Raw genomic sequence first — 25,517 nt, 5'->3', positions numbered from 1 at the left:
TGCGTTATTGCAAAGCGTTCAAAAGTGCGGAAACTAGCGGGGACATGATGATGATGAAGAGACAGTCAGCGCCAACGTTACGTCAACGCGCCTGCGCGTTTTTGTGTTTTCGTTTCATTAGTGCAGTGGACTCCATGGCAGTGGAATTGTGACCACCCGAAAACAAATCGCTAAAAAGGCTTTTATTGTTATTTGTTGTGTGATGCTATTCGTCTGAATCTAATTTAGTGTGGTTCTCGTGATTCAATCCTTCGGGAGGGCGGTCGTATTTATACGTCGTCGTTGTAGTCGTCAGCCCGAATTTACCCAGTCACGATGCCGAAGTAAGCATTAACCAAGTTTTTGCCTTTAAAACAGTGCTAACTCTTGGCCATTTCTTTCTGTTTTCAGACCGTAAGAACACTGTTTGTTACGAAATGCTGTAATACCCCGTTACTACTGCAGAGGCGATGTTACTTGAGTTGTTTTTAATGCTGCCCGCTGCTAGCGGTGTGAGCGAGCGTAAGCCTAAGGACGTAGATGCCGGTATGTAATGGTCAAGTCGAAATATTGAACGGGAAGAATTCGTTTGGACAGCACGTTATGGGTGAACACAAAACAAAAATCTAAGGATCATGCTCGTTGTATTTTCTTTGTGTGGTATTTTGCATGCATGGGGCCCGATTCGTCCGCTCTCACACGATGTTTCGGGTACCGCATCTGCGACGTGTTCGTACTTGCGCCTGTATACGTTTGTTCTATGTTCTTGTTTCCCATTTTCACATGTTGTAGGTACTACTGCGACTACTGTGATACCTACCTGACACACGACTCCGTAAGTAAAAGTCTTTATCGCCGCGAAGTTGCCTCCCGTTGTATGTAGTTATGTGGGGTGCCGGTACCGTTCACTTTGGGAAGGCTGAAGTGAATGAACGGTTGAAAGAGGTCGATTATTTCCTTTGGAACTTGTGCCTATAATCGCCGCCACTCGAACCATAGCAGCAACCCTTCTGTTAGTCTTGAGCTAAACTTTATTTTTTTTTATGAGTCAAACGTAAATCTCTAACTCCACAGTTTTTCCTGCAGTCGAATACTGGAAGTTCCTACTTCATTTTTATGCCTCAAGGTATTTGATGTTGTTTTCAAGCTGCTCTCGCGTACAGTTATTTATTAATCATAGTTAACTGTCGTTTTATTCACTGCCCCAGAACCTGGATGGATGCTTATCTATTGTTCTCGGCTTCGTTTTAGGCAGTCCTGTAATTTAGCTTTGCTTCTCATTGTATAATAGCCCATAAGGTATTCACATATGACTAGACTGGGCAGTAAAATACAGTGTCATTATTACTGTGACAAACCCTGGAATGGATGATCTCGGGCAGCCGAATGGACTAATACCGCCATCTATTCTTGACAGCGACAGCAATGTGTGATGTACTTCTCTTTTCCTATCTCCCCTGTGGCGTTGACAAACGCCTGCCCTGAGTCAAAAGGGATCAGGACTTCTCACTTACTTACAAGGCATCAGTGCTGCGTAGCATGGTGACATCAGCCCAGGCTGTTTGTTTCCTCAAGTGCCGAGGCCATAAATTGTAACTGTTGATTTTGCTGTCCCCTTTTAATCTCTGGTTCTTGTTCACCTCTTGTTGGTGACATTGGCTGATGGTTATGGCTAATGACATAGCCTATGTCTGGTGACGCAACAGAAGACAGAAAACTAAACAACTATTACTATTACGGGATGCAGCCTCTCAGCTTACTGTGCTATACAGCACATACTATACTGCACTGTACTGCACTTCATGAAACAGGTGACAAGGTGCAAATAAATGTGAAATCTGAGCAAGGCAGCATCAAAGTCTAAATCAATATGGAGGTGCGGACTTTGGCTTAACCAAGTGCTTTCTTATTATTTCTGCGAGAAAGCGGGACAAGATGTTCCTTGCTTTCTCTCTTTTGTTTTGCTGTCGATACATTAAAGCAACTGACGATTCTGCCGGAAAAGGTGCATTGGTCTTGTCAAGGTGACACAGAGCCGATCCCCTTCTATGTATGCGAGTGTACTGTGAAGCAGATGCTTAAAGGTATTTTAATTTGTCTAGCTAACCTCACTTTGGCTTTATGGCGTACCAGCAGTGTCATGCTCCTAAACGAGTGTCTCGAGCTTGCAGTGGAGAGAGATGCCCACTTATAGAGAAAGTATGCGTGTGTTCTGACTGTGGATGCCTTTAATTGTTGCGCAGCCCTCGGTGCGCAAGACCCACTGCAATGGCCGCAAACACAAGGAGAACGTCAAGTTCTACTACCAGAAATGGATGGAAGAGCAGGCCCAGAACCTCATTGATGCCACAAGTGAGTACTACTGATATTGTGCTGTCCTCAAGGCGTCAGCGTTGGCCACAGGAGAGATGAGCAAGCAGAATGTAGCTAGGTCCTTGGGTGCGGTTGCGCCGAGTCTTCGGGAGATTTCCAGTTTTCAGACCAAGCTCATGGCAGTGTCTCCAGCTACCACTTAAAACATTGTTTTCTGTTGCTCACAGCCAAACAGCTTGTGGATGCCTCTTATGTAGCCTTCAGTGATGGTGGTCTTATTACTCTATTTTATTTTTTTTTTAGGTGAAAGCCTTTCTTGGCTCATAGGTGGGGTAGACAGGTGGTGTCCGCAGGAAATGATATTTAAAGAACTCATTATCCACTGGGGATCAAACCGCTGCTACCCCTCCGAACCCAGCCGAGCACGCTAACCACTACTCCGTAACAGGCTTTTGAGAGACGAATCGTAATTCCTTTTGTCTAGCAGAAGGACGATAGTAGCTATGACAATGACGATGCATTTAGTTCACAGTGATGATGGTAGAGATGATGATGATAGTAATGACAGTGAGGTTAGTAGAGACAGTCCTTCAAAGTGGATTTAGCCATTTCTGCTCTTAAGTAGAATTAAGCGCAGTCCTGCAATTTTTTTTTTTTCTCTCAGTCTAGAACAATGCTAGTGCCCCCAGTGCAGGGATGCACTTAACCTCCTCTTCATTTGCAGGCCTTGGTGCACTTAATTTTTGCTTTTTCCCTCTCTGTGCGGAGAAATGCAGCAAAGATAGAATATAATGAAATTGTACTCATTTGAACTTGCCCTGTGGTTGCATGTGCTATTGCGCTCAGTATGAGCTACACCGAGCAAGAGCGAGGAAGTGCTATTGCGGTGTAGATCATACTGAGTGCAGTAGTACATCAAGTGTATTGTGGTTGGCTACGACTTGACTGCAAGGCAGCGGATGCCATGCAAACGAGGCAATTCGGCCATAGGCATCAACCAATTTTCAGTTTCACTATACAATCAAGGCATTGCTAACCCTCATTCTTCCATTCTCTGCAATTTCATGCTAGCAGGTCTAAGGGGATTAAAGACAGTTTTGCGAAAATTAGTCTGCACATTTAACTGCAGGGCCTCCTTAAAGGAATGTTTGCCGTTTCGTACTTGAGTTGTATCTGACCATAGAAAGCCTCCACCTGTTTTGGTCCCCTTGAATTTCAAATTATTGGGACAGTGGTGAACAAGTAGCAGTTAGTGACAAAAACAGTAGCTCTGGTAGATCACAAAAACTTTAATAAACAACTTCCTCTATAACGGTGCATTGACACCTTTATTGAGGAGAGTAATTGAAGCAACATGGCTCCCAAGGAAAGCTGTGCAGCTTGTTCAGAACTTTCGCAGTTGAAGGAAAATTTGGCCTGGTCTAGGGACTGTGACAAAGTTAGTCCAGGGACCATAACAAATGTGAACATGCATGCGTAATTACTCCCTTTATTGAATCTGCTTCTGTTTGCGAGATTTTTTTCAAATACAGTGGGTAGAAATTTGATCCTGTTTGAGTACTAAAATTTTACTAACTATTGAGCTGTCTGTAACATGTGGGTGACCCGTCAGGTCCATCAACTAGTAACCTATTCCACTCCCCCACAGCAATGGGTATGATGTCTAGCCAACCCAGATTCGGAAATAAGTGGCTTGGTTAAATATACCTGTCAATTCGCTCCGGTGCACGCTGGTTGTACCCGTAAAGTGGTGCTGGTAGCGTGGGGATGATACAGCGCTAAGGGGACAGCCGAGGATGTGGGATCTGTTCAGGAGTTGCCAGGAAGTTTGGGGCTGCAGTAGGATGGTCCCCATTTAAAGGGACAGCACGCATGAATTGTGTGTCGCATGGTGCACTCCTGCAGTAGTTTCGGCCAGCAATAGGGGAGAAAACCTGGGCCAGGAGGCGCTGCGCCGCTCTGTGCGTCAGCGCCCTCCATGGAGATCCCGTCAAAACCTACGCGCAGTGCGGCCGCGTCGTCTGCTCCCCGCCGCATAGAAAAGCATGCTGTCGTCTGCTCCGCGCTGCTCTCCAGCACGTGTTTGCGCGCGCGCGCTCGGTTGTTTCTCTCCTCCTCCGGCCGCATTCTGGCCGCCGTCGCGCTCCAACAAAGGGGGCAAGAAAAAAAAACTGGAATAAAAAAGTGACGGCGCGCTTTTTCGCAAAACTCGTGAAAGTGTTTTTCTCTCTTCTCTCTTTCGTGTTGAAACGATGGTCGTCGGGTTTTTTTTTTTTTTTTTTTTTTTTAGGTATCTCGTACTGCTCGTATCTCGCACCTCTGTTTGTAACTGGCGGTGCCGCAGCAGCCATCGCAGAACTAAGTCGGCCTCAAGAAACAGATATATGTCATTAATGCCATCACTCGGCGCTTATAAAAGGAAAACACATACGTTAATCGTCCTATCCTCATACGCGATCCTGCTTCGGGAGCTCAAAACTGCGCGTTCGCTAGAGGAGATAACTGAACTAGGGATTGCACAGCGTAGCTGTGGAATTAAGAAGACAAAGGTTTACTTGGAGAGATGTCCCCGCCTGCATGAAAAGTCGTCAGGCATTTCCTCGCTCTTCGTCTCACGGAAAGAGGAAACAGCCGAAAGAATGGCATGCCTCGACTTCTCGTCAGTGATCCAGGTCGTTAAGAAACCTCTCATCGGTAAAGGTAGATAAGTCATTGATTTCGGATGGCAGCGCCACAGCAGCGAACTCCCCCTGACCGCTGTCAGCAGGAACCAAATGGTAAGGCGGCATGCTTTGTGCCTTTGTAGGGAACGCGTCCTAAACGCGCCGAAAGCAGGCACCACGGCTCCGGCAGCATCGCCTAAAACGTCTGTCCCCAAAGAGTTGAATAGGCCCCTTTCAAGTGAGCAGTCACAAATGGAAAGGAAGCTCCCCAACCAGCGCCAGGAGCACTCGTCGCTGTGTACACGCGTATCAATTCTCAACGAGAAGGCTGGACCCTTCATTCTCTGAACAACATGGAAGAGACATCAAGAGGTGCCGCCTCAAGTCCTTCAAAATACCTGTTGCTTGCCTCTGCCTTCGAGTACCGAATTCGCTTTTTCTTTTTTTTTTTTTTTTTTTTTTGTCTGAGCCTGCCAACAGGCTCTTTGAAAACAATGTCCGCGGCGAACAATTAATCATAATTTCTCACTTTCGAAACCACCGATAAAAAGCGTGCCTCCAGCCAGCCTCTATGTCAGCCGGGGCACAGAAAAAAGCAAAAATAAGAAACACCACTGGCAAAGACCGCCGGCTTTGCGCGCACAGACGCACGACCATCCCCCATCGTCCCACTCTCCTTCTCCCGTTCCGCTTGCACGTGCGGCTGCCTGTAGCACGCGCTTCCAAGCGAGCGGGCTGCGCAGACTCCGCAGACAGCAGCGCGGGCGCGGATGCGCGTAGGTTTTGTAGTTCCTCTCCGCTCCGCTGGAAACCGAGCGCTGGCGTCGCGGAGCAAACTCCAGCTTTGGTTCCCTATAGTTGGTGTGACTGCATATTTTTTGTTCTGAATCGCGGCCACTCTGTTGTTGGTCCAACTGCGTCAAAATGAGGTAAATGTGACGTCCTCTCTGGTACTTAAATATTGACATTACGCGAAAGTTTTATATGGACTAGGGTTTTAATGTTGCCGGTTGTGAATAACCCGTGATTTCTCATTCAGCTGCGTTATTCGGATGTGGTACGGGGCGCGAGGTCTCGTCTTGTATAATATAGAGGGGCCACCTCTCTGTCTTTCCTATTTTGCACATGTGCCTCGTCATCTTAGGCTGTGTGTGCCATTGTGCTCCTTTTCATTTTTTCAGCGGCGGCATTCAAGGCGGGGAAGATCCAGTCCTCCCAGTTCCAGGCCAAGCCACTGACCGGTGCCATGATTCCCCCTCCTGCAGCATTGCAACGTGAGTCGGCTGTCTGCCTCTGGTCTTCGTAGCGGCTTACTGTCGCCACCTATGTCGGCTGCTGCGCAGATGCGGCCGTTCGCTTGCATATTTCCAGGTGTAACCTCCCAAGGACGCTGACTTGAAGAGAGCGGAGTCAATTGTAAGCGTACGAGAGCTAAGGATATAAGTCAAAATTGAGAAGAAATGAGTGTGGACATGAAATGTAATTGGTTGGTTTCTGTGAAAACGAAAAGGCGCAGCATCTGTCATACCTTTTTTTTTTTAATCGCCTTTTAGCTCTTGCTACATCTGACTGCTGGTTTTGCGATTGAATCACCACTCGTTTATTGGTTTGAGCTGCGTTTGTGTGGTTTGCATGTTGTGAACGCAACAATAGTTCTGTGGAGCGTTGGCTGCGTGTTGGAGTTCTGGAGTAATTTGTTGTACAGTGCAGTCCACTTATAATGATACCAGATATTATAACAAAATTTTCGGGATTTATCAGTTTTCCCAATCGCCCAATGTAAAAATAAACCAGATATAACGATCAATTATTGGCGGTACCTTGCGCTGCCACAAGAAGGCAATGTAAACCATTTGTATGCTCACAAGAAGCAGTTTCCATTGTCTATCTGTGAAGACATGAACACATATCCAAAACTCCATAGCTGTCTCCGCGGACTTGTTACAGTATTTGTATCATGCTCTGCCTGCTGCCTTTGCTAGGGGGCCTTTGTTCATGTTTACAGCCTTCTTTTCTTGTTTGACCAGCTCCGCATCCGACGCACTGTGACTGTGGTGTTTCCCGCCACATTAAAAACTAAATAACCTAAAGGCTGCTAAACAGCTGTATTACTCACATAGCAGCAGAAAACCAATTGTATATCGCACTACACAAGAATACCAAAGGATAGAGGATACTTTTAACTCGTTTTCAGCTGTAGAATACATAAGTGACATACTTTCAAATGTGCTTGCAATTGTACAGATCAAAGGGGACGAGTTCCACTTTTCCGCCACGGATATCTGTGATGTGAACATTTTGCACGGTTGCAAGGATGGTATCAGTGTGCTGCAAATGTGCCAGTATATGTGCAAACCAAAGACAGTCAGAACAGGCTGCTACTCAAAGGTCCCCTGAAAGGGGTCACAAAGAAGGGTAAACAACGCCATAACACTGATAGTTATTGAACCACCCATCATTCTCCCGCAAAAATTTTCGATCTAGCTTCTGCAACACCAGAGATACCGGCGATTAAAAATGACCTTTCCAATTTTCCCTCTCAACTCGTACGCCGAAGGGAGCCATAAAAAAAATAAAGAATACAATCAAGTTCAAAGCTCCGCCCAGACATACGTCACTACGACAAACTTCCGGTTGCCGCGCGCTCGCTCGCTGGCGTACTCGCGCCAACCAGTCCTCGCTCGCACACGCCTGAGGAGTTCGCCAGTTCGCGCAGCGACGGTTAGTGTAACCACAAACCCGTGGTTATCCTATGTTACACGGCGGACCAAACCATGGTTGCACCACTAACAGCGGTTACCGCAAACCGAGCTTGACGACCTCGGTTTGCGTCGTTAACCGAGGTTATGACGGCGTCTGTTGACGGAAGCTACTCGTCAGCGTCCGAGTGCGCGAAACGTACGAGCGGGTCTGCTTCACAAAGTTATTCATTTGCCCACTGTATCACGCTTAAAGATCGGTGTATAGATTATGGTGCCGCCAGACGTCTTCGATTATGGCCGACAGCGCAGCGACTGCGTACTGAAGCCTTGTCTTGCCTACAGTATCGTTGTTACTGAGCAGAACGTCAAAAAATACGCGGCCTTAGCTATGAAAGTACACGAGTTTGCAACGCTTGCAGCACGGGATGCCGCGAGCAGGCTGAGGTACGTTACACAATTACCGCGGGGGTGGAACGTGCGAGCGCGGCGAACGACGGCGCCGTGCGTGACCGTCCCTAGTCGTCGCTAGGCCTAAATTGTTTCGCTTCGAAGCCGTGGCGGTCGACGCTTTGGAACATGATCAACGCTGTCGTAAATCGTCTACTTATGAAACTGCCTTATAGTGATTCCTATCCTGCCATAGTAAAATAATTATAGGACTAACTCTGCCGACACATTAATCGCAGAGCTAGTACGAGCAGATCGGATCAGCCGAAATGCACCAGCGGCAGCTGGCTTGAGCAGAAACTAGCTTGTATCACGGCTATCGCTCTTACCAGCAATTTGCTGCTCGTCAGCGATCCTCACGAGGGCTTCATACTTGATATTCGGCTCGGTATTCCAGACGCCAACAAATTTCAGCACACTTCATTTCGGACATCGGTGCTAACGATCCGCCGTGTCGTTCGCGAACGGTATGCGGGAGGAGGGGCCACAGCGGCGGTGTTTACGGCGGTCGAGGAGGTGCTGCCATCGTGCGGTGCTTGACCGTGCTATTGGCGCCTCGTCGGACGACACTCCAATACTCCTGAAACCATGTTATATAAATAAGATATTTGTAAATGCAGCTTCGTTCTGCCGATCCCTGCGTCGCTTCGGTTGTTGCACTTAATGGGCAATGGCCATCTAACTGATAAGGGCGGCGAGCTGGTAACAGCCCGCACAGAGTTCGAGCAGCGCACGAGCAGACGACTTTCGCAGCTACCGGAAGTGTGTCCGTGACGTCATGGTTGCAGTGACCGCAGCAACCACAGCGAATGGCAGCTTCTAGCAAGCCTTGCCAGTCAACTGACCCGTGACGTCACGGGACAAGGAAATAGTTCCATGCGACACCGCCAAGCGACATTCTCTCTGCCCGCGAATTTTAAAAAACGCTGTTTTTAAAAATTAATAATAAATCGCTGGCTTTGTTTCAAGGAGTTATACTTTGCGTTAATGCTCAAAGGGATGTGTTCTACACACTGAACACGTTTATCAGTGGCTTCTTGGGGGCCGTTTCCGTGAACCTTTAAGATTGTAAAAACATGAACAAGGTTGTTGGAAAAGCAAATCACTTAGGACTTTTAAGCGGTAACCGCATGAGGCGACAACTCCTGGCGATCCATGGCGCGACGGGGCTCAGCGACAGAAAAGCGCGTTTTCAGCGTTGTTCTGTTACCACCGCCTTGTCGTTAGGTCAAGGGGACTGCAATTACGCTATATCCCGTTTCTGACACTAAACCGCATGAAGTACGATAAAACACTGATGAAATTTCTTACAACGCATCGCATTTTGAAGTGTCACAGCACAGCGGTGTGCTACTACACTGCGATGCCGACTTGCATTGCAAGCAGCGACTTTCTCTTGCTCCTTTCGAAAATTAGCTAGCCACACTAGCCTCATGAGCCTCATTTTTTTTTTTTACTACCCTACCAAGCTTTTACTGAATTGTCTCGATGCACTTATATATACATGGATCAGACGAAGTGAGCGTCTACAGGCACCAGGTTCTTCGGCCAAATCGGACTACGAAAACAAACTTCACCTGCACAAAAAAAAAAAAAGCCAGAATGGAAGTTGAGCACCCCAAAGCGTTCTTTGATTGGCTGCCTCGCAAGCTGCTTCCGGGCGAGACAAATTTTCTAAAAACCCTGAAACTGAGCAACAGCGACAAGCAGCAATGCTTTAGTGGCTCTCAGCTCACTGCGTGATAACGTCTTATGACATGACGCCTCATGCGGTTAGCGCTTTACACTAAAAAAAAAAAAAAAAAAATATTGTGTTGACACTGCCTCCCTTCCCCACTCATGAGGGTCCTACAGTTCTGAAAGTCTTCAGGTTGGCAGATACGCGAGTAGGGAAGGCGGTCATTTGGTGCCCAGCTTTAGCTGCCCTCGGTAGGACGGAATCAAAGGTTGACTGAACTGCACACTTTATGCAGCAGAGGTGTGATACGAAGGAATTGAAAATTGCCCAAGGGAATACACACAGGTGTTCTACATAACTGTGTTGTAATACATAGCAAGAAATAATGTACAGAGGCGCCAGTGCGGAGAGAAATCTCACAATAGTATATTAATCCACAAGAAAGGCTAGTGTAAAACCACAATTTGTTGATTGGGCACTATAACGGTTTAAACGGCAACCAGAGGGTCATGATGAGCACATCCTTAAAGACTGGTGTGCACGCCTTCATTGGCCCTCGGGCAGGGGAATTGGTGTTGAAGCCCTGGATTTGTGTAGAAGCTCTTTGAAGACTTAATTACGCAACGGGCTGACTGCCATCATAAAATTCCGTGTCAAAGCAGGCGTGCACGCACGTTAAACATCGGCAGTACAGCCGCATTCTCACCCTCCTGCCGAGGCACGCGCTGCCATTGGTCAGTTGAGCAGATATGTTTCAGAAAGTTCTAGTCGGTCCTTCGCTGGCAGGGTGCCATTGCGTTTGGGCAAAGCAGAGTGAGGGCGCAGCTCAAGACGTGCAATGTTACGTGGCCTTTGTCGCTAGTGGATTTTTTCTTTGCTGCTTATGTGTGTTCTGTGGTGCTTCCAGCCGAGATTCCTGTCATGCTGCTCCGGCTTGTTAATTGTGCACCGCATTTTGTGACAGCCGTTATACAGCTTCTCCACACAGCGCTGCCAACACTAAACGGAAACAGGTAGAGCGGCAGCTAGGATGGCTTCTCTGCATTCCCCATGAGTTATTCGAACTAGGCTACGTCACGGCAGAAGCTGTCGCTTGTTCCACCGCTTTTGGGACGTAACTGCAATGCTAAAACTATTTATGCTGCTGACGAGCGCAAGAGGCTTCCAACCCCCTACGCCACAGTGTGTTTGTTAGTGTTATCGGCAAACACGAGATAAGCACACTTGTTAGACCACAACCAGTCACTTGGCCAGTGCGGCTAAGCTTGCTGCCTGCCATCCGAGTGGCCCTGTTTGGCACCAGCAACTTCAATTTTTCTAGTTCAGTGCTCAGAGCTGTGTTTGGTATATGAAGTAAGCATTGTAGGTCTTTGTTAAACATATTTAGGAAAACCTTGATATGATGAGCACTCGTGTCCTTGTTTGTTTATCAAGGTTTGAATGTATTTGAGGTTGATTCCGAGACATTTTATAATGGCATCGTGTGGTATTTACAACAGAAAAGAGAAACCATAAAGTCTGTAAATGCAACTGGTTATTCATTTTATATAGTGCACATTTGTCTCACTCCAACTTGCTTCTCGAAGAGGTGTGGTTGCAGGTGTTCTGAAGGCACCTTTAAATTCATGCAAGCAAATCCGTCAAACAAAATGGAATTTCAGACGTCTCCTTCCTCAGGCTGTTATTAGAGGAAAACCCCAAAAACAATGACAATTATAGCGCAACCAATTCGTATCTGTGGCGGTCATAGGGCATAATGCAAAACATGACACTTAGCAAGTCTTTTGTGTTGTATTGTGTGGGAGAGTGTGGCAGTGTGCGTCAAGCTGTTTCCCATTTGTCCCCCTCTCTCAGCTGGTCCTCCCGCACGGATGCCTCTGGTGGGGCCGCCACACATGGGCCCCATGCCAGGGCCTATGCCTGGACCCATGCCAGGACCCATGCCCATGATGGGGCCTCCGGGACCCATGCCACCCAACATGATGATGCCAGGTATGGAGTGCCTCTCTCTGTCACAAGGCCCTGAAAAGCATTTTACGAAGGTTACAAACTATGTGCTGCATGAAAGGCCAGCGATTTGGGTAGCCGCTGTTGGAAAACTTTCTTCGGGACAATTTACATTGTTTCAGTTGTCAGCATAAGTACTATTTACCTTACTGTGTCCGGGAAATTACCGTAGAACCTCGTTGACGTGGTCCTTAAAATTGCGGGGTCCCATAGAGTTACACTATTTTTCTCCTTGTTAGTACATTCTCAGATATAATTTTCCGGCTATTGCGTTCAATAAATGTTTCCCCGGATAATATGAGTCCTTTAAAATGTATCGACAAGGTTTTACTCTCTTGTTGAATTGAAGTAAAGCTTGTGTAGGACAATTTTTTTTATTCAGCGGCTTTTCTTGGTTTACGAATGTTTCTCTTCCACCTTGAGAGTGAAATGAAAAAACAGTGTGTTGACGCCTTTCCTTTGTGAACCGTGTGATTCGGTTACATTGCCTTTAAAAATATGATTTTATTTGCAGGCATGAGGCCACCGATGGGGCCGATGGGCCCTATGATGGGACCCATGGGGCCAGGACCAGGCCCCATGCGACCACCCATAGTAGCCGGGAATCCAAAGAAGTGATTTGCAGCCACCATGAATGCTTTGCTGTGCTTTACTCAGATCCATTTGTATATACCAGAGACTGTGTCATTTCATCAGCCGGGCTCCAGGGGCAGCACGGCAAGAACAGGAGTCATTGTTTTATAATAAAAATGTGGTTTTTTTTAAGGCCCTTTCTTGCCTGATGAGATGCTCAGGTGTCACCATAAGCTGTGGACGGGGTGTGTGGACAGCACTTGTCCACATTTTGCTGCCAATCGTTAAGAAAAATGGCGTCTACAACGAAACTTGAACCACCATCCTTCCGTGTCCCAGCTGAGCAGTCTAAGTTATTATTCTGCACCAACTTCATGTGAACGTGTCTTAATTCTCCTTATTTAATGTAAGGACGCTGGGGGGCGCTGGGGGAAAGGAAAAGAAAAGGTAACACTGATAATAAAGGTAAAGTGTCTAAGTAAAAAATAAAGTAAGCAAGAGTGAAAATTTAAAAAAAAAATGCAAAAACAAAAATGATGTAAACTAAAGACAACAATGAACAATGCAAACTTGCACGCAACAAAATGCAGAGCGAGGTCACAACAGAACTAGGCCTGGAACTCTATGCTTCTGCATTTCTGCATGTAAGGAGACGCAAGTACAACCCTGTAATTTCTTGCATGCGATTATAGTTTATAATTAGCTACTGTAGACTGTATGTGTTGAGCGCCTGTATCATCTCGCAACTTGCTGCAAATGGACTGCAAAAGTGCATTCTCACTTTCGAGTTGTGGAGGTTTGAGATACAACTATTGTAAGCGGTCTCATTGGTCGAGTATCTACGAGTACAGGACAGTTGCACGCTGCTTAATCAAGTGCTGCTTTTTGGCTGTGGAATGTTGCAAGATACTATTATGAAATTTCTAATGGCCACAGTGTCATGCGCTTATACAAAGCAAAACCTGATCAACAATGCAAACACGGGGGCCAGTTGGTTGATCATTCTGTGGAATACTGCGCTACTTGATAGAGACAAATGGAAGACGACACACGGATGAAGCGCAAACTTACAACTATTTATTTTTATCGACAAAACACGTACATATATACATATGGCATTCTTGTCAAATCACAAACACATCATTCATGCATGTGATCACGCACGTTATCATTTCGACCACAACTCCGCATCTGCACAGCTATCATATCTAGCTCCTCTTTTGTGAGAGCCACAGAAGATGTACTAACGCAGTAAATGAGCATGACAAGCGTAGCAAGAGGAAGGAATGTGAAATTGCTCATCAAAAAAGGTTCATACCTTGCCAGGATGAAATCATTTACAAGATCCCGATTTCGTGCGGAAAACAATACATCGGACAAACGGGAAGATGTGTTAATAAGAGGCTCCTGGAACATCATAATGACTGTGGGAAAATCAGCCACCCTGGAAATCTTGCGCAACATTGCTTGCAATGCGAAACTGGCTGCAAACCATTATTCCACAGGACTGAAATTGTAGGTAAGCAAAAGGAAAGAATTGAAAGAGAAATCGTAGAAGCCTTCTTAATCGAGTCAGCAGAAAAAGATACGTGCGTTAGTACATCTTCTGTGGCTCTCACAAAAGAGGAGCTAGATATGATAGCTGTGCAGATGCGGAGTTGTGGTCGAAATGATAACGTGTGTGATCACACGCATGAATGATGTGTTTGTGATTTGACAAGAATGCTATATGTTTATATGTACATGTTTTGTCGATAAAAATAAAAGTTTGCACTTCATTCGTGTGTCGTCTTCCATTTGTCTCTGTCTATCAAGTAGCGCAGTATTCTGCAAAACCTGATCTTCGCATGGATAGTTGCTTGGTTTGGTTTAGTTTGTGGGGTTTAACGTCCCAAAACTACTCAGGCTATGAGAGACTCCTTAGTGGAGGGCTCCGGAAATCTCGACTATCTGAGGTTCTTTAATGTGCAATGACATTGCACAGCAATAGGTGTGTGTCTTCGACAATAAGTCACAATTGCAACTATCCGTCACTTTTCGATGGAGGCGAAAACCAAGGTGCCCGTTTGCTGTGCGATGTCAGTACACATTAAAGAACACCAGGTGGTCGAAATTTCTGGAGCCCTCCACTATGGCAATAGGTGTGTGTCTTTGACAACAAATCACAGTCACAACTATCCGTCACTTTTTGATGGAGGCAAAAAGCAAGGTGCCATGTGCTGTGCGATGTCAGTACACGTCAACCTCAGGTGGGTGAAATTTCCGGAGCCCTCCACCATGTCTCTCTAGCCTAAGTCTCTTTGGGACGTTATACACCACAAAACCAAACCATTGGCTTTTACTGATAGTTGTGACTACCAAGAAAATCAGTGTGGTGTGTGTCTTTCAAAAAAAAAAAAGTTCAAATGTTCTGAGGGTATATTTGTGGCTGTGTTGCTTATAGTGGCATCTTGAAATGCACGAAAAAATTGCATAGAAGTTTCTGACGGCGCATTGCGCTACTCCTGAATTTCTTGGCGTGTTTTGCACCCTTGTCTTGGATGCAGGTACATAAGCAAGAATTCTTTTCAGGGAGGGCACTCTTTACAAGAGCCCTAAGTCGGAATTAAAGGCAGGGGGACATTAGGTTAGCTAGACTGCAAGGCAGGATGGGCCCCCTATTGGATACAATACATAACATGCTTGAAAACGATGCCCAGGTTGTTCTACATCTGGTTTCTCGCTGCAAACACCATTAACATCTCTCGCTCAGAAGGAGACTGGTCAAATTAGCAACTTACGGACCACATTGTCAAGTGTTCAGCTTCAGACGACATTCTCAGCGCAAAAAAACGCACACGAAAGAAAAGGAGGGACACGGGACAAGTGCTTCTAGCCCGCCTAAAAGCTCTGTCAAGTGTTAAAATTTGTGCTCTTAAGATGGCAAATCGCAGCTAGTCGCACTCATTCTGTAATTGGTAAATATGTATTAGAGCGTGAACATTTTGGCTGAGTCTGGAGAAAAACTAGAGGAAAGGTTGCATCACAGCGACTGGAATCTGATGGGTTCTGTCTGCTCACGAGTACGTAAAGCTAGCGCACTTTAATACTCGAGCAGTGAGTAGGAGGTGACGTTTATTTTTTTTTTTTTTTTTTGAAAACCCGGTGGTTGTTTTCAGTGTTTATTTTCCTTCGTTTCCTATCATTTGCCTCTTATCGGCGTGGCAGGTGGTGAAGGGTGGCTGATCCTGGCTCTACGCGGCTGGGACGGTAGGTCAAAGCCGCTTGCGGCAGGGGCTAGCCAGCCACCAATTTTTTTCTGTTGTAGGCCGTCATTGCACCCGCCACCGCTTAGGTGGTGGGCGGCTGTTCTGGCGCGCGTCTTCCTCTACCCTCTTTTTTTTTTTTAACGCGATAGCGTCAAGGGCCCCGTGTCGCAGAAAAGTCGGTGTCGTCGTCGGCGGCCGCCGTCCTACGTCGTCCGGCGTTGGCCGTGAGCGAAAAATCCCAGAAGCATTAATATAAACGAGTAGGAAAAATCGCCGACCTGAGGAATCGAACGTGGGCCTCCGGGGTGCGAGACGAGCACGCTAACCCCTCCGCCACGCCAGCTTTTTTTTTCATTGTTGTTGTTGTTGAAAACTTTTATTGTCCAACAGAGAAGGACCACACCGCCTGGGCCGGTCTGTCTCACCCCCCTGTAAGGGGGAGGGGACTTAGCGGCCCAGCCGCACGGGATGGTCGCATTAGATGCTGGCCGGTTTGGTTTCGCCGGCGGCCTCTGCTGCCAGTTGGACGGCGGTGAGTTAAAGCTCAGGGTCCGAGCTTCGCAATAAGGTTTCCCAGGCGTCCCTACTGCTAATGTTTTGCGCCCTGCCTGGGGAGTAAGCGCACTCCCAAATTATATGGTCGAGGGTTCCTCTCGCCCCACACGTTTTACATTTATCGTCCTCGCAGTCCGATCGGATATGTTTAGTACTGGGTTTGGGTATACTCCAGTCTGCAGGCGTCTCCACGCCATTGCCTGACCTCTATTTAACGCCGTGTTTGGTGGGGGGAAACGCCTACCAACTTTTTTAAGCTAGATGGTTTTAAATGGACAAAGGCGCGTCTATTGATTGCGGTGTTGTCTCAGAAATGTCCCGTAGAGAAGTGTATTGTGGCGTATAATAATTATGAGCATGTAAATTACAGAACACGCAGTTAAGCGAGTGGCAAATTACTTTTCCACTGTACTTCCTTTTCGCCTGGCATGCACGTAGCGACATCATATGCGTATGGCGCACGGAATAAGATAGTAATAGAAGAGACATCTGGGCGAGTTGGTACGGTGACAGCGCCCGTCCTGTTTGTTCGTGACCTCCGTCCACGTTTGTAGCGCTGCTTTTTCATCAGGAATAAGATAGACAGGGCATGGCCTCCGAGATCTTCATCGCGCCAGCTCGGGCGCCACGGAGGCTGTATGTGTGGTGAGTGAGAGAGATTATGAATGCGCGTCAAATCTAAAACAGGGGAGTAAGAAAATCTGCAGTACGCAGAACACAATACAAAATTGTATAATGTCAGAATCACGTTTCAGGACAATTAATTACCAAACAGTCATGCTTTGGATAAGTTAACGAGTGTTGCATCATGTGAACTACGTCTTTGTGTCACTCAAAAGCGCGACAAGCAAATGAGTAGACGGTGCACGAACGGGGCGCGATAACGCTATCTCGTTCCATTCTTAAAGGCGAAGCTTAAGCGTCCTCCGAATTTTTCTTTCTTCTCTACTTTCTTCTGTCCGCACGTGGCTCAGCTACAGAGCCAGTAGCAGGCCCGTGCATTTTCTTTTCCTTCTTCCTACAGCCACAACAACAACAGGAAAGGAAAGGCGCAGCATCTGTAACCCTTTCTCTGGCAAGTGTGTTTGAACGGTACACCATCGCTCCTGTAGCGTGGCGTTCCTTGGTGCGCAGTGGCGCGCGTCCTAGTGTACGTGCGATTGAAGATGGCAGGAACGCTAGACACGAACATACCTCGCGGAATATGAAAGATCTCGCGTACAACTCTCGCTCACGAGATTTCGTTCCATGAGCTAGAAAGGTTAAAATCCGGTCTCCATCGTGAATCGAATCTCCATCCCTAGCCAACTACGCCACATCCGGGATCGTGAAACGCACATTATATTTCTTGTCAACCATCAGGATAATAGTTAAATCCTGTCGCCACTGGGAATCCATCCCTTGGATCCCCAGCCGAGTGCTTTAACCAACTGCGTCAAGTTCGATTTATTATTATTATTGCACGGAAATACTTCAAGCCCGATTTAACCAGGTCGCAACATGTCATACGCAGTCTGAACGCCCGTGGTGGTCGTGAAACCAGGGACCAAATTTTTGCCCGGAACAGAACCTGATTTTTTTCCTTCATCTTGGAACTAAACTGGAACGAATCGCAGGAACCGTTCCGAAACGGTTCGCGTATTTAACCGGTTTGCGGTACGGTTCCGACAAGCAACGATCAAAGAAAAAATAATAAAGGCAAGTTAACTTACATTTATCTTATTTTTTATCGTTGTCTGTAAAGAGCTCTTCTCGCTTATTTCCAAAGTGCCACTGCACACAGCAAACATCATAACCACACTGAAGTCATCCTTGCGAAAAGATGACAAGAACAAGGGAACACATATTGCCACGTGCACTGCACCAATCTCTGGTGTCGGGCTGTCGTTTCATCCTAACACGCGTGGCCGCAGCACTGCGAAATGGCCCGCTCCCGAAAAAAGTCGCCCCATTCGAGTCTTTCTAGGCGGTTAAATAATAGCACATAATTCGTAAGTTGAGTTACATATTTAAATAAATAAATATGACTAGACTAGTCTGTTAAAAATATCATGTATATTGCACGTACGTGAATATAGCAACCGCATGCGACGCGGTGCACCAGCTACGCCAGCAGATACAATTTGGCTTTACGAGACTTCAAAGTGAGCCAACGCTGATGGTAGGAAGGCCGCCTTGGGCAGCAATTTAGCGGTCTGTTCTTAATTTGTATATTTGGAGTTAGCGCAAAGATGATTCGATAAATAACGGCTTGAGGGGCTATAGTTGGTGCTGGATCATATTCAGATATGTGGCGCAAAAAATACAAACACAATCCTGTGTTTGTGTTTTTTGCGCCACATATCTGAATATGATTCTATAAGTCGATTTCGCCTTTTTTGCTTCTCTTCCGTTTTTGCTCAAATAAGCCTGGGTGGAAGAATGAACTAAGTGGAATTGCTAGTAAACGTATTAATTCGCACGGTTTATATTCCATGTGATGTCGCTTCGGCCCGTACAACTACTGTGTCAAAAAAAAAAAATTATTTCATCGCTTTATTCACTATCACTGATGCGAATACCTAAGACAGTCCATAAATGTGGCACTGAAAGCTAGAAGTGCACTATTGGGAGAAAACGTAACTATACAATGAGTACCTGGTCCACGAGCTGCGCGGTGACGAGGTCAGGGCAAAACCTTGAAAAGCAGGGAGAGGTTGAGCGAACTCGACGAACCTACAAGTAGGCCGTAATGAAAAAATGCAGATGAGAGAATGGAGGAATTGTGCAATCGGTGAACTGCAGCGTAAGAAACTGAAAGAAAAGCCGGTGAGGCGACAGCAAGAGGCTAGCTTGAAGAATCAATAAAGTAAAAAAAAAAAAAAAAGCAAGAAAATGGTAAATTGAGTATTATCAAAAGCTATCACTTTTACGACACAAACTAAAGCAAGCTCCGCCTAATGTAAAGCTGTTAGCATAATCGTCAATCATAAGACCCAAGCTTGAATATGCCTCCACTGTTTGGGACCCGTACACAAAACGCAACATTCACGCACTCGAAATGATCCAACGCAAAGCCGTTCGTTTTATTTTTTCCAAGTATCGTGCAATGGATTCACCAACAGAACTAATGAAGCAACATAACATCCCAACACTCGAATTACGAAGAAAGATTGAAAGTTCTGTTTTTGCTGAAACACAATAAATTGTTAATGAACTCCTGGCCTTACCTGAAACCGTTAACACCCGTCTGACAAGAAATCGTCACGAACATCAATTAACTGCATACAATTCTAGAGTAAACGCTTTTAAATATTCCGTTTTCCCTCGTACTATAGAGACTGGAACCGACTACCACCTCACCTAACAAATAGCATTGACTCGATTGACCTAATTGAGTCTTGACTACCTTAACCTGTTGTTGTGTTGCTGCTTTAAATATTTGTGTGTGTTTTAAATAAAAAAAAAAGCTTTCCCTTGTACTGCCGATTTCACTGACGTTTTTCATTTGATTATTGTACCAAATGTTCGATTCTTCTACCCTTGGCTGCCATGATTATTGTGTTCTAGCTGTGTATAATTTTTTCTTTATAATTATTGTTGCCACTCCTGCTTGGGCCCAAGAAAGGGCCTGCAGTATATTGTGAATAAATAAAAAAATAAATAAATTATGAAGGGCATATGTTGGTGCGATCTGCTGTAACGCCCGCCGTACCTTCAACACAGAGCGAGTCAACTTTGTTTGTTGCGGTAGCCCGGTCTCGATTCAACAAGAATCGGCGGAGTACGAGACGTGCAGATGGTCCTGCTGGAGTAACGTAACACTGACAGACTTCTTTTGGACAAGTCACAGAAAATAATCAGTGAGGTCTGTTACGAAAATGCACTAACAGCGTAGCGCTAAATAATCATAATTGGTTCACAGGAAGGCAAAGGCGCAGTATGTCACACTTGTAGCTGTGGACACCTGAACCACGCCGTAAGGGAAGGGAGGAATGTGGAAAGAGAGAAAGGGGAGCTTCGACCACCTGGGCATCTTTAACGTGCGCCGACATCGCACAGTACACGGACGCCTCTTCGTTTCGCCTCCATCGAAACGCAGCTGCCGCGGTCGGGTTCGAGCCTGGGTACTCTGGCACAGTGGTCAGGCGTCTTACCACTGCACCACCCCGGCGGGGTTAATGCCTCGCGCACATTTTCCCAATGCCGTTTGAATCCAGCGCGCAGGCTGCAAGGTCACGTGCCGTAAAACCACAACTGGCGTGGAATACCGTTGCGCAGTACTGCGATTTATTTGCTAACGTTAATTTCGGCCGTAAATTCACTTCCATTCTTCGTACATGATGTGAGCCGTGACCGTTTCCAGCTGAGGCCCTATGAGGGGGTGGTACTGCATCAGAAAAGGTCCGAGCCAGCTGCAACGATCAAACGCACTGTGAAGCTTCCAATTTGAGCTTGAGAACTCGAATGCACTTACAACGTATAACAGCACACTGCCGTGAGCACCATGGACGCTTGAACTACCCTGTAACGTGCAAAGTTAACGAAGTTAATAATGAAAGGCTCGTCCGGTCGAGTTGCGGGATTTATAAAACGGCCAAGGTGAAAAGATTTCCCGCATTTGCAAGCACCTCTTGAAAACATCTCACTCACCCCCTGTTTTCTCCTTTGGGGACAAACCAGGGCAGCACAGCTCCGAAAACGAACCAGAAAACGGAGTTGACGACGAGTGGTATGTCGCTCGGACCCATCGTTTCGCCGTGCAGTGGGCGTTATCTGGACGAGGCCCGTATCTCGTCTGAACGAAGAGCGGATGGGAGAACCATTGTTGCTGCCACGTACTTTATTTGTTCACAAATGCCGTCATGACGAAAGCTGCGACTAGTATCAAGGCCGCCGTGCGAGCAGTCCAGTTAATAAATATTTGTAACATACTACACACGCACGCAAAAAACGAACACAAGTTGTAATGTGACATCACAGGAGCAAAAATGCGAAACAAACATTGGGAATGTAAACACAATTCGTTTATCAATGCCACGTCAGTCAATGCGGATTACCCCCACCGCGGGAGGCAGGTTTCAAGTTCGCTTCACTCGGGGACAACTTTCTGAGACCGCCAGCCTCTGACACAACGCCACTGGCCTTTCATTTCGGGAGGGCATCAGGCCGTCCAAACGCCTCTAGGCATCCTTCCTCCGCTCTTCGAGTACGCCAATTTCCGAGGAATTTCCTCGAAACGCAACAGGGCCGCTTGTAAGAATTCCTGCTACTGCGTCGCACTGCGAAATGGGCCGTAGTGGAACCCATAAGCGTTCGCAGAGCCCCCCCCCCCCCCCTTTTTTTTTTTTTCTAATCCTCTAAGGGGCGCCAAGTTCGCCCCCATACCGTCATTCTGTCGGCCCTGTGCGTCGGTTTTAAACGTGCAGGGTTATGGCCATAGAGGATTTTTTGTTTTTGTTTTTACTACGTACACTAGCAGCCCAGAACTCTGACTATTGCGTGCCAAGCCATCGTTTCCACCGGAAAACTGAGGACCCAATAAGGAACCGTTGTGAGAAGCGCGTCGTTCAGCAATTTTAAATTCTGCGTTCATGGCAAAGCTTGTTTTGCTTCTTCAGCGCAGAATATTTTGTAAGTGTTGCTATTCCATCACATCACAGTAAATGTTTCATAACCGTTCCTCATCTTCACGCTGTGTTTTGGCTGTAGGGGGAGGGGGGGAGGGGGCGCTGCGGCGGAACTTGCCTCCCCCTAATGCAGAACCCTGCGCACGCATATGGTGGAACCTGCGATTTTGGAGGAATTCTTCGACGCTTCCGACAGTGTGCAAAAAACAAAGCACCTGACTAAACCAGGCAAAACTCATGTCTGCCGCTTAGGTTTCATCTCAAATGTATAGACAACAATGTTACAGGTGTCAAACCCCAGGTGGTCGAAATTTCCGGAGTCCTCCACTACGGCATCTCTCATAGCCAGAGTCGTTTTGGGATATTAAACCCCACAAACCAAACCAAAGCAAATATGCAAACGGTTTCCAGCACATTTAGGGCCATTCTATAATTCGAGCCTTCAAGCAATTTGAACGTTTTCCTTACAGGCCGAGCTAACAAGATTTTACTGCATTCGCAATGTGGCCGCCACTTTCTTCTTTTACTTAATTTCATGATTTTTGAAAAGCTGCATTTTCCTTTTTATTCAATACTAGCACAGCACCTACTTATGTGCATATTTACATTTTCAAAGCATTCAATTTTTCATCATGGTGTGATGAAAAATTGAACGCCTTGCTGGCGGTGTAGTGCCGTACATTGGAGATCAGTCCAGAAAGAAAAGCTGCACAGCCTTCTATGCAGTTTTTTTTTTATATGTTTGGTGTGTTTTTGGTTTCCACGGATTCCCTTCCACTGGTCATCAAATGTCCAGCTCTTCTCAAAATTTTATGGGTCACCCTGCATCCTTGGTGACCAGTGATGGTAATTAAGACCACCCGAGGTTCTTAAATGTAGAATTAAATCTTGGTGCACAAGCATTTTATCTGTAACAAAAGTACAACCAGGTATAAATCTAACACAATATGCACACAGTGAGGACTACCAAATCCCAACATTTAACTACCAAAATGGTACAGCAGTGATTACGGCTAACCGTCTGAAGAAAACGAAGTTGAGAATACTGTCAGCGTTGACAATGAGCACAGCGTCCACAGCACAGCACAGCGTCAGGTTGAAAACAAATTATCAGGCCTGGTTTTTTCTCCGCATTTTACACTGTTCATAGAAATGTTTGCGACCAAAAGCATCCAGGCATAGAGAATATGAATCATCGAAAACTCTGCCGTCCTGGTGGTAACGGAATGATTGATATCACACCTTTTGATCACACAACTTCATCCTTATCGCATTAACTCAATAAATATATCAAAATGGCTCACATTTGAAGCTTCGAAACATGTCCCTTAAGAAACTGCATTTGATTGAGTAAAGTTGACATCTGGGTGAGTCGGTACGTAGCGGAATAGCACAACAAAGATAGGACACAGAACTTGTCTTGTCCACAACCCGCGGTTGTTCCTCTATGACAAATACATAGAGCTGCCACAAAGACTGAATAGTGCTGGTCATTAAAAAATGCTGCTGGTTAAACAAACATTACTCAACATTGAGCAGAAAATAAAACAACCCTGAGAATGATGATGTGCACAAATACCAATCATACAAGCCTGTCCAGGGGCCGAATTACACTCTGATCACGTAATAGAAAGTGCCACAAACCCATCAAGCAGCCCCCATTCCTACTGGTCGACAGTCAGAATTGATCCACAGGAGTTGCGCTAGCTGATCATTTTGTGACAGATCTATGATAGCTTTTGTGATGTGACCGGAATGCAATATGGCTGCTGCTAGTTGCAGTCACTTTTCTGCGGCTAGAAAGCGACACGGATGAACTGGTTAACATATCATGCTTGCACTAAAAGGATTAATTTCACAGTGTCGTTGGGGCCAAAAGAACTATCTCACTAGCCTGAAATAACAAACTGAAGGGCGAAAGGCAAATAGCTTGTGCAACACTCGCCATTCTGTACGATTTCGCAGCAGTAACCTGAATCAGACAGTGCCGGCCAACCACTAGAAATGGTAAGGGAGCAGGAGTTTCTGTCAACTGCTTGGCAGGTCTCTAGGACCATTCATGACGCAAGATGACCACAGTCTTGTTGTTCAGAAGGGGTCCAATCAGAGGATTCATCTGGGCCATATACGCGCACAGCCAGCTGAAAGCAAGACACTGCAATCAGTGTTGCTATACACAGAGACTCTGAACAGAAAAGGAAACTACAGCACAACTCACAATGCGTAACAGAGGGCGGAAGTGGTCGCTATCATAGTCTGGATCAGCCTGCAAAAAATAATAATAATAAATAAATAAATAAATAAATAAAAATGGGATAAGAACAGGTCGGGTGGAAAACAACGACGAGGTCATCTCATGTGACTGCAATCAAGCCCTCCGAAAGCAGGTTGCAAAGCGTACGCAATCATATTGCAGGTGACACACGTGACGTACGATGGCTACACACACACACAACACATTCAGTAGCAAAGCTGACCAAACAAAGGCCGTCTCGTAAGATGGCTACACACGCACACACTCAGTAGGAAAGCTGATCAAACAACGGCCGTCTATTTACGTGCAAAGAGCGGCAGCCACTCGCAAGTGGTTTCCAGTGAACGATGGTTCCCACAAATGTGCTCACGAGCCAACCACAGAGGCCTGTAAGCTATCGCGCTCGTAACTGCCACTCAATGCAAACAACGAAGCATAAAAAGAATGTTAAACTAGTCCGTTCTGGAATGTAAAGATGCTTTACCCTCGGTTGTTTCCTTTCGGCACGAACCACGGAGCCACGCCGCCAACAGCAAGCCAGAACAGTGTGAACAAGGTGACTGGTGCAGCAGAAGCACCCATTGTGCACCTCCGTTAATTCACCGAACTACGGTGCACTAGAATACTGTAATGTACTGTAACGTATTGTAACTGAACCACTGATCCGTCCCAGCCAAGGTATGTCCCAGCCTCCTAGCTGCAGCGGTCGGGCTGGAGGGATGGTTGGATGGATGGATGGATATCGGCAATGGAGGAAAATGGTAGCCTTACTCTTTGAATCGAGCGACAGCTTGCGCCGTCTAGCCTATAATCCCCCTTTTTTCCTTCCTTACATACCCCACCAATCTTCAAACAGCCCCTTCGTTATACTTGTTTCTCATCTATTTGTGCACCTTCTCCAGCAAATCCCAGCGATACCATCGCCCTCTTTCATAGAGGAAGGAAGTTATTTCCTTCCTCCGTGCCCTCTCCAGAGATGGCTGGCATGCCGGCTAGATGCCGGCTAGATGTGTCCCCGATGGCCGTCGCGTGAACTAATGGCGCTTAGCGCGTCGTCTGCTACACGCGGCGCGGAAGCATTGGAACGGCCGGCACACATGTAGCTTTTGCGTGCTGCCGTTGCACTGTACGTGGCTGCAGTATAATTATAACTATATTGCGACAGCTTTGGCTTCAAAACGACGCCTTACCTTGGAGAACGCGTTTGTGTTATGCGAAATTCACTTGTTAATGCTGTGTGCGCTCACATAAGTGTGAGCGCCGTCGGCTTGCTCGCCAGAACCAACGTCCTAGTAACGCTGTCTGCTATGCGGTTTCATTTCCTTATTACGCGATGTCGTGGCGCGCAAGTCATTTCGTATTAAATTATGACGTAGCCGTTAATTGCGCAGCGTTCAACGTGGTGCCATTCAATTTTTCGCTTCTTATCTAGCATCCACCTTTTCCAGTTTCAGTACAATTTGTGACAGGGATTCAAGCCGCCGACATA

The 25,517-nt window shown here is 46.4% G+C and overlaps 3 protein-coding genes across 5 annotated transcripts; 1 reads left to right on the top strand and 2 right to left on the bottom strand.

The window, feature by feature from the left end:
• The first annotated feature begins 94 nt into the window (after nt 1–94).
• Nucleotides 95–12,559, top strand: snRNP-U1-C (small ribonucleoprotein particle U1 subunit C). Of its 2 annotated transcripts, none has more exons than XM_084576443.1 (6): nt 95–323; nt 769–814; nt 2,223–2,331; nt 6,137–6,229; nt 11,637–11,774; nt 12,304–12,559. In XM_084576443.1, the coding sequence occupies exons 1-6, from the start codon at nt 316–318 to the stop codon at nt 12,405–12,407; spliced, it is 498 nt and encodes a 165-aa protein (XP_084432569.1). In that variant the 5' UTR covers nt 95–315; the 3' UTR covers nt 12,408–12,559. The 2 variants fall into 2 exon arrangements, with proteins under 2 accessions (XP_084432569.1, XP_084432570.1); XM_084576444.1 differs by having other exon boundaries at nt 97–323; nt 772–814.
• Nucleotides 12,560–20,407: 7,848 nt separating this feature from the next.
• Nucleotides 20,408–20,937, bottom strand: LOC146181400 (V-type proton ATPase subunit e-like). Its single transcript, XM_084576441.1, has 3 exons — nt 20,798–20,937; nt 20,622–20,669; nt 20,408–20,559 (listed from the first exon to the last, which is right to left on the bottom strand). Exons 1-3 carry the CDS (start codon nt 20,893–20,895, stop codon nt 20,466–20,468), a joined length of 240 nt encoding a protein of 79 aa, XP_084432567.1. The 5' UTR covers nt 20,896–20,937; the 3' UTR covers nt 20,408–20,465.
• Nucleotides 20,808–24,721, bottom strand: LOC146181399 (V-type proton ATPase subunit e 2-like). Of its 2 annotated transcripts, XR_014700205.1 has the most exons (4): nt 24,513–24,721; nt 23,993–24,040; nt 23,720–23,915; nt 20,808–20,942 (listed from the first exon to the last, which is right to left on the bottom strand). XR_014700205.1 is itself a non-coding variant. In XM_084576442.1 (3 exons), exons 1-3 carry the CDS (start codon nt 24,608–24,610, stop codon nt 23,822–23,824), a joined length of 240 nt encoding a protein of 79 aa, XP_084432568.1. In that variant the 5' UTR covers nt 24,611–24,721; the 3' UTR covers nt 20,970–23,821. The 2 variants fall into 2 exon arrangements, 1 of the variants encoding a protein (XP_084432568.1); XM_084576442.1 differs by lacking the exon at nt 20,808–20,942 and having other exon boundaries at nt 20,970–23,915.
• Between the last annotated feature and the right edge of the window lie 796 nt (nt 24,722–25,517).

The sequence above is a fragment of the Amblyomma maculatum genome, chromosome 8, assembly GCF_055883805.1.
Source record: "Amblyomma maculatum isolate TAMU_Amacu chromosome 8, ASM5588380v1, whole genome shotgun sequence".
NCBI classification, from domain to species: Eukaryota; Metazoa; Arthropoda; class Arachnida; order Ixodida; family Ixodidae; genus Amblyomma; species Amblyomma maculatum.
The sequence above is the reverse complement of the archived record's forward strand: the minus strand, read 5'-3'. Positions and strand labels throughout refer to the sequence as shown.

Bases quoted from the DNA above. Each gene is read 5' to 3' on its own strand.
- snRNP-U1-C (XM_084576443.1), top strand. The intron at 2,332-6,136 runs GTGAGTACTACT...TCATTTTTTCAG, and splicing joins GAACCTCATTGATGCCACAA to CGGCGGCATTCAAGGCGGGG. The intron at 6,230-11,636 runs GTGAGTCGGCTG...CCCCTCTCTCAG, and splicing joins CCCTCCTGCAGCATTGCAAC to CTGGTCCTCCCGCACGGATG.
- LOC146181400 (XM_084576441.1), bottom strand. From the start codon at position 20,895: ATGGGTCCGAGCGACATACCACTCGTCGTCAACTCCGTTTTCTGGTTC. The intron at 20,670-20,797 runs GTGAGTGAGATG...TGCACGTTACAG, and splicing joins CCCAAAGGAGAAAACAGGGG to GGTAGTTCAAGCGTCCATGG. The intron at 20,560-20,621 runs GTAAGTGCATTC...TGATCGTTGCAG, and splicing joins GCAGTGTGCTGTTATACGTT to CTGGCTCGGACCTTTTCTGA.
- LOC146181399 (XM_084576442.1), bottom strand. From the start codon at position 24,610: ATGGGTGCTTCTGCTGCACCAGTCACCTTGTTCACACTGTTCTGGCTT. The intron at 24,041-24,512 runs GTAAAGCATCTT...TATTTTTTGCAG, and splicing joins CCGAAAGGAAACAACCGAGG to GCTGATCCAGACTATGATAG. The intron at 23,916-23,992 runs GTGAGTTGTGCT...TCTTGCTTTCAG, and splicing joins TCCGCCCTCTGTTACGCATT to CTGGCTGTGCGCGTATATGG.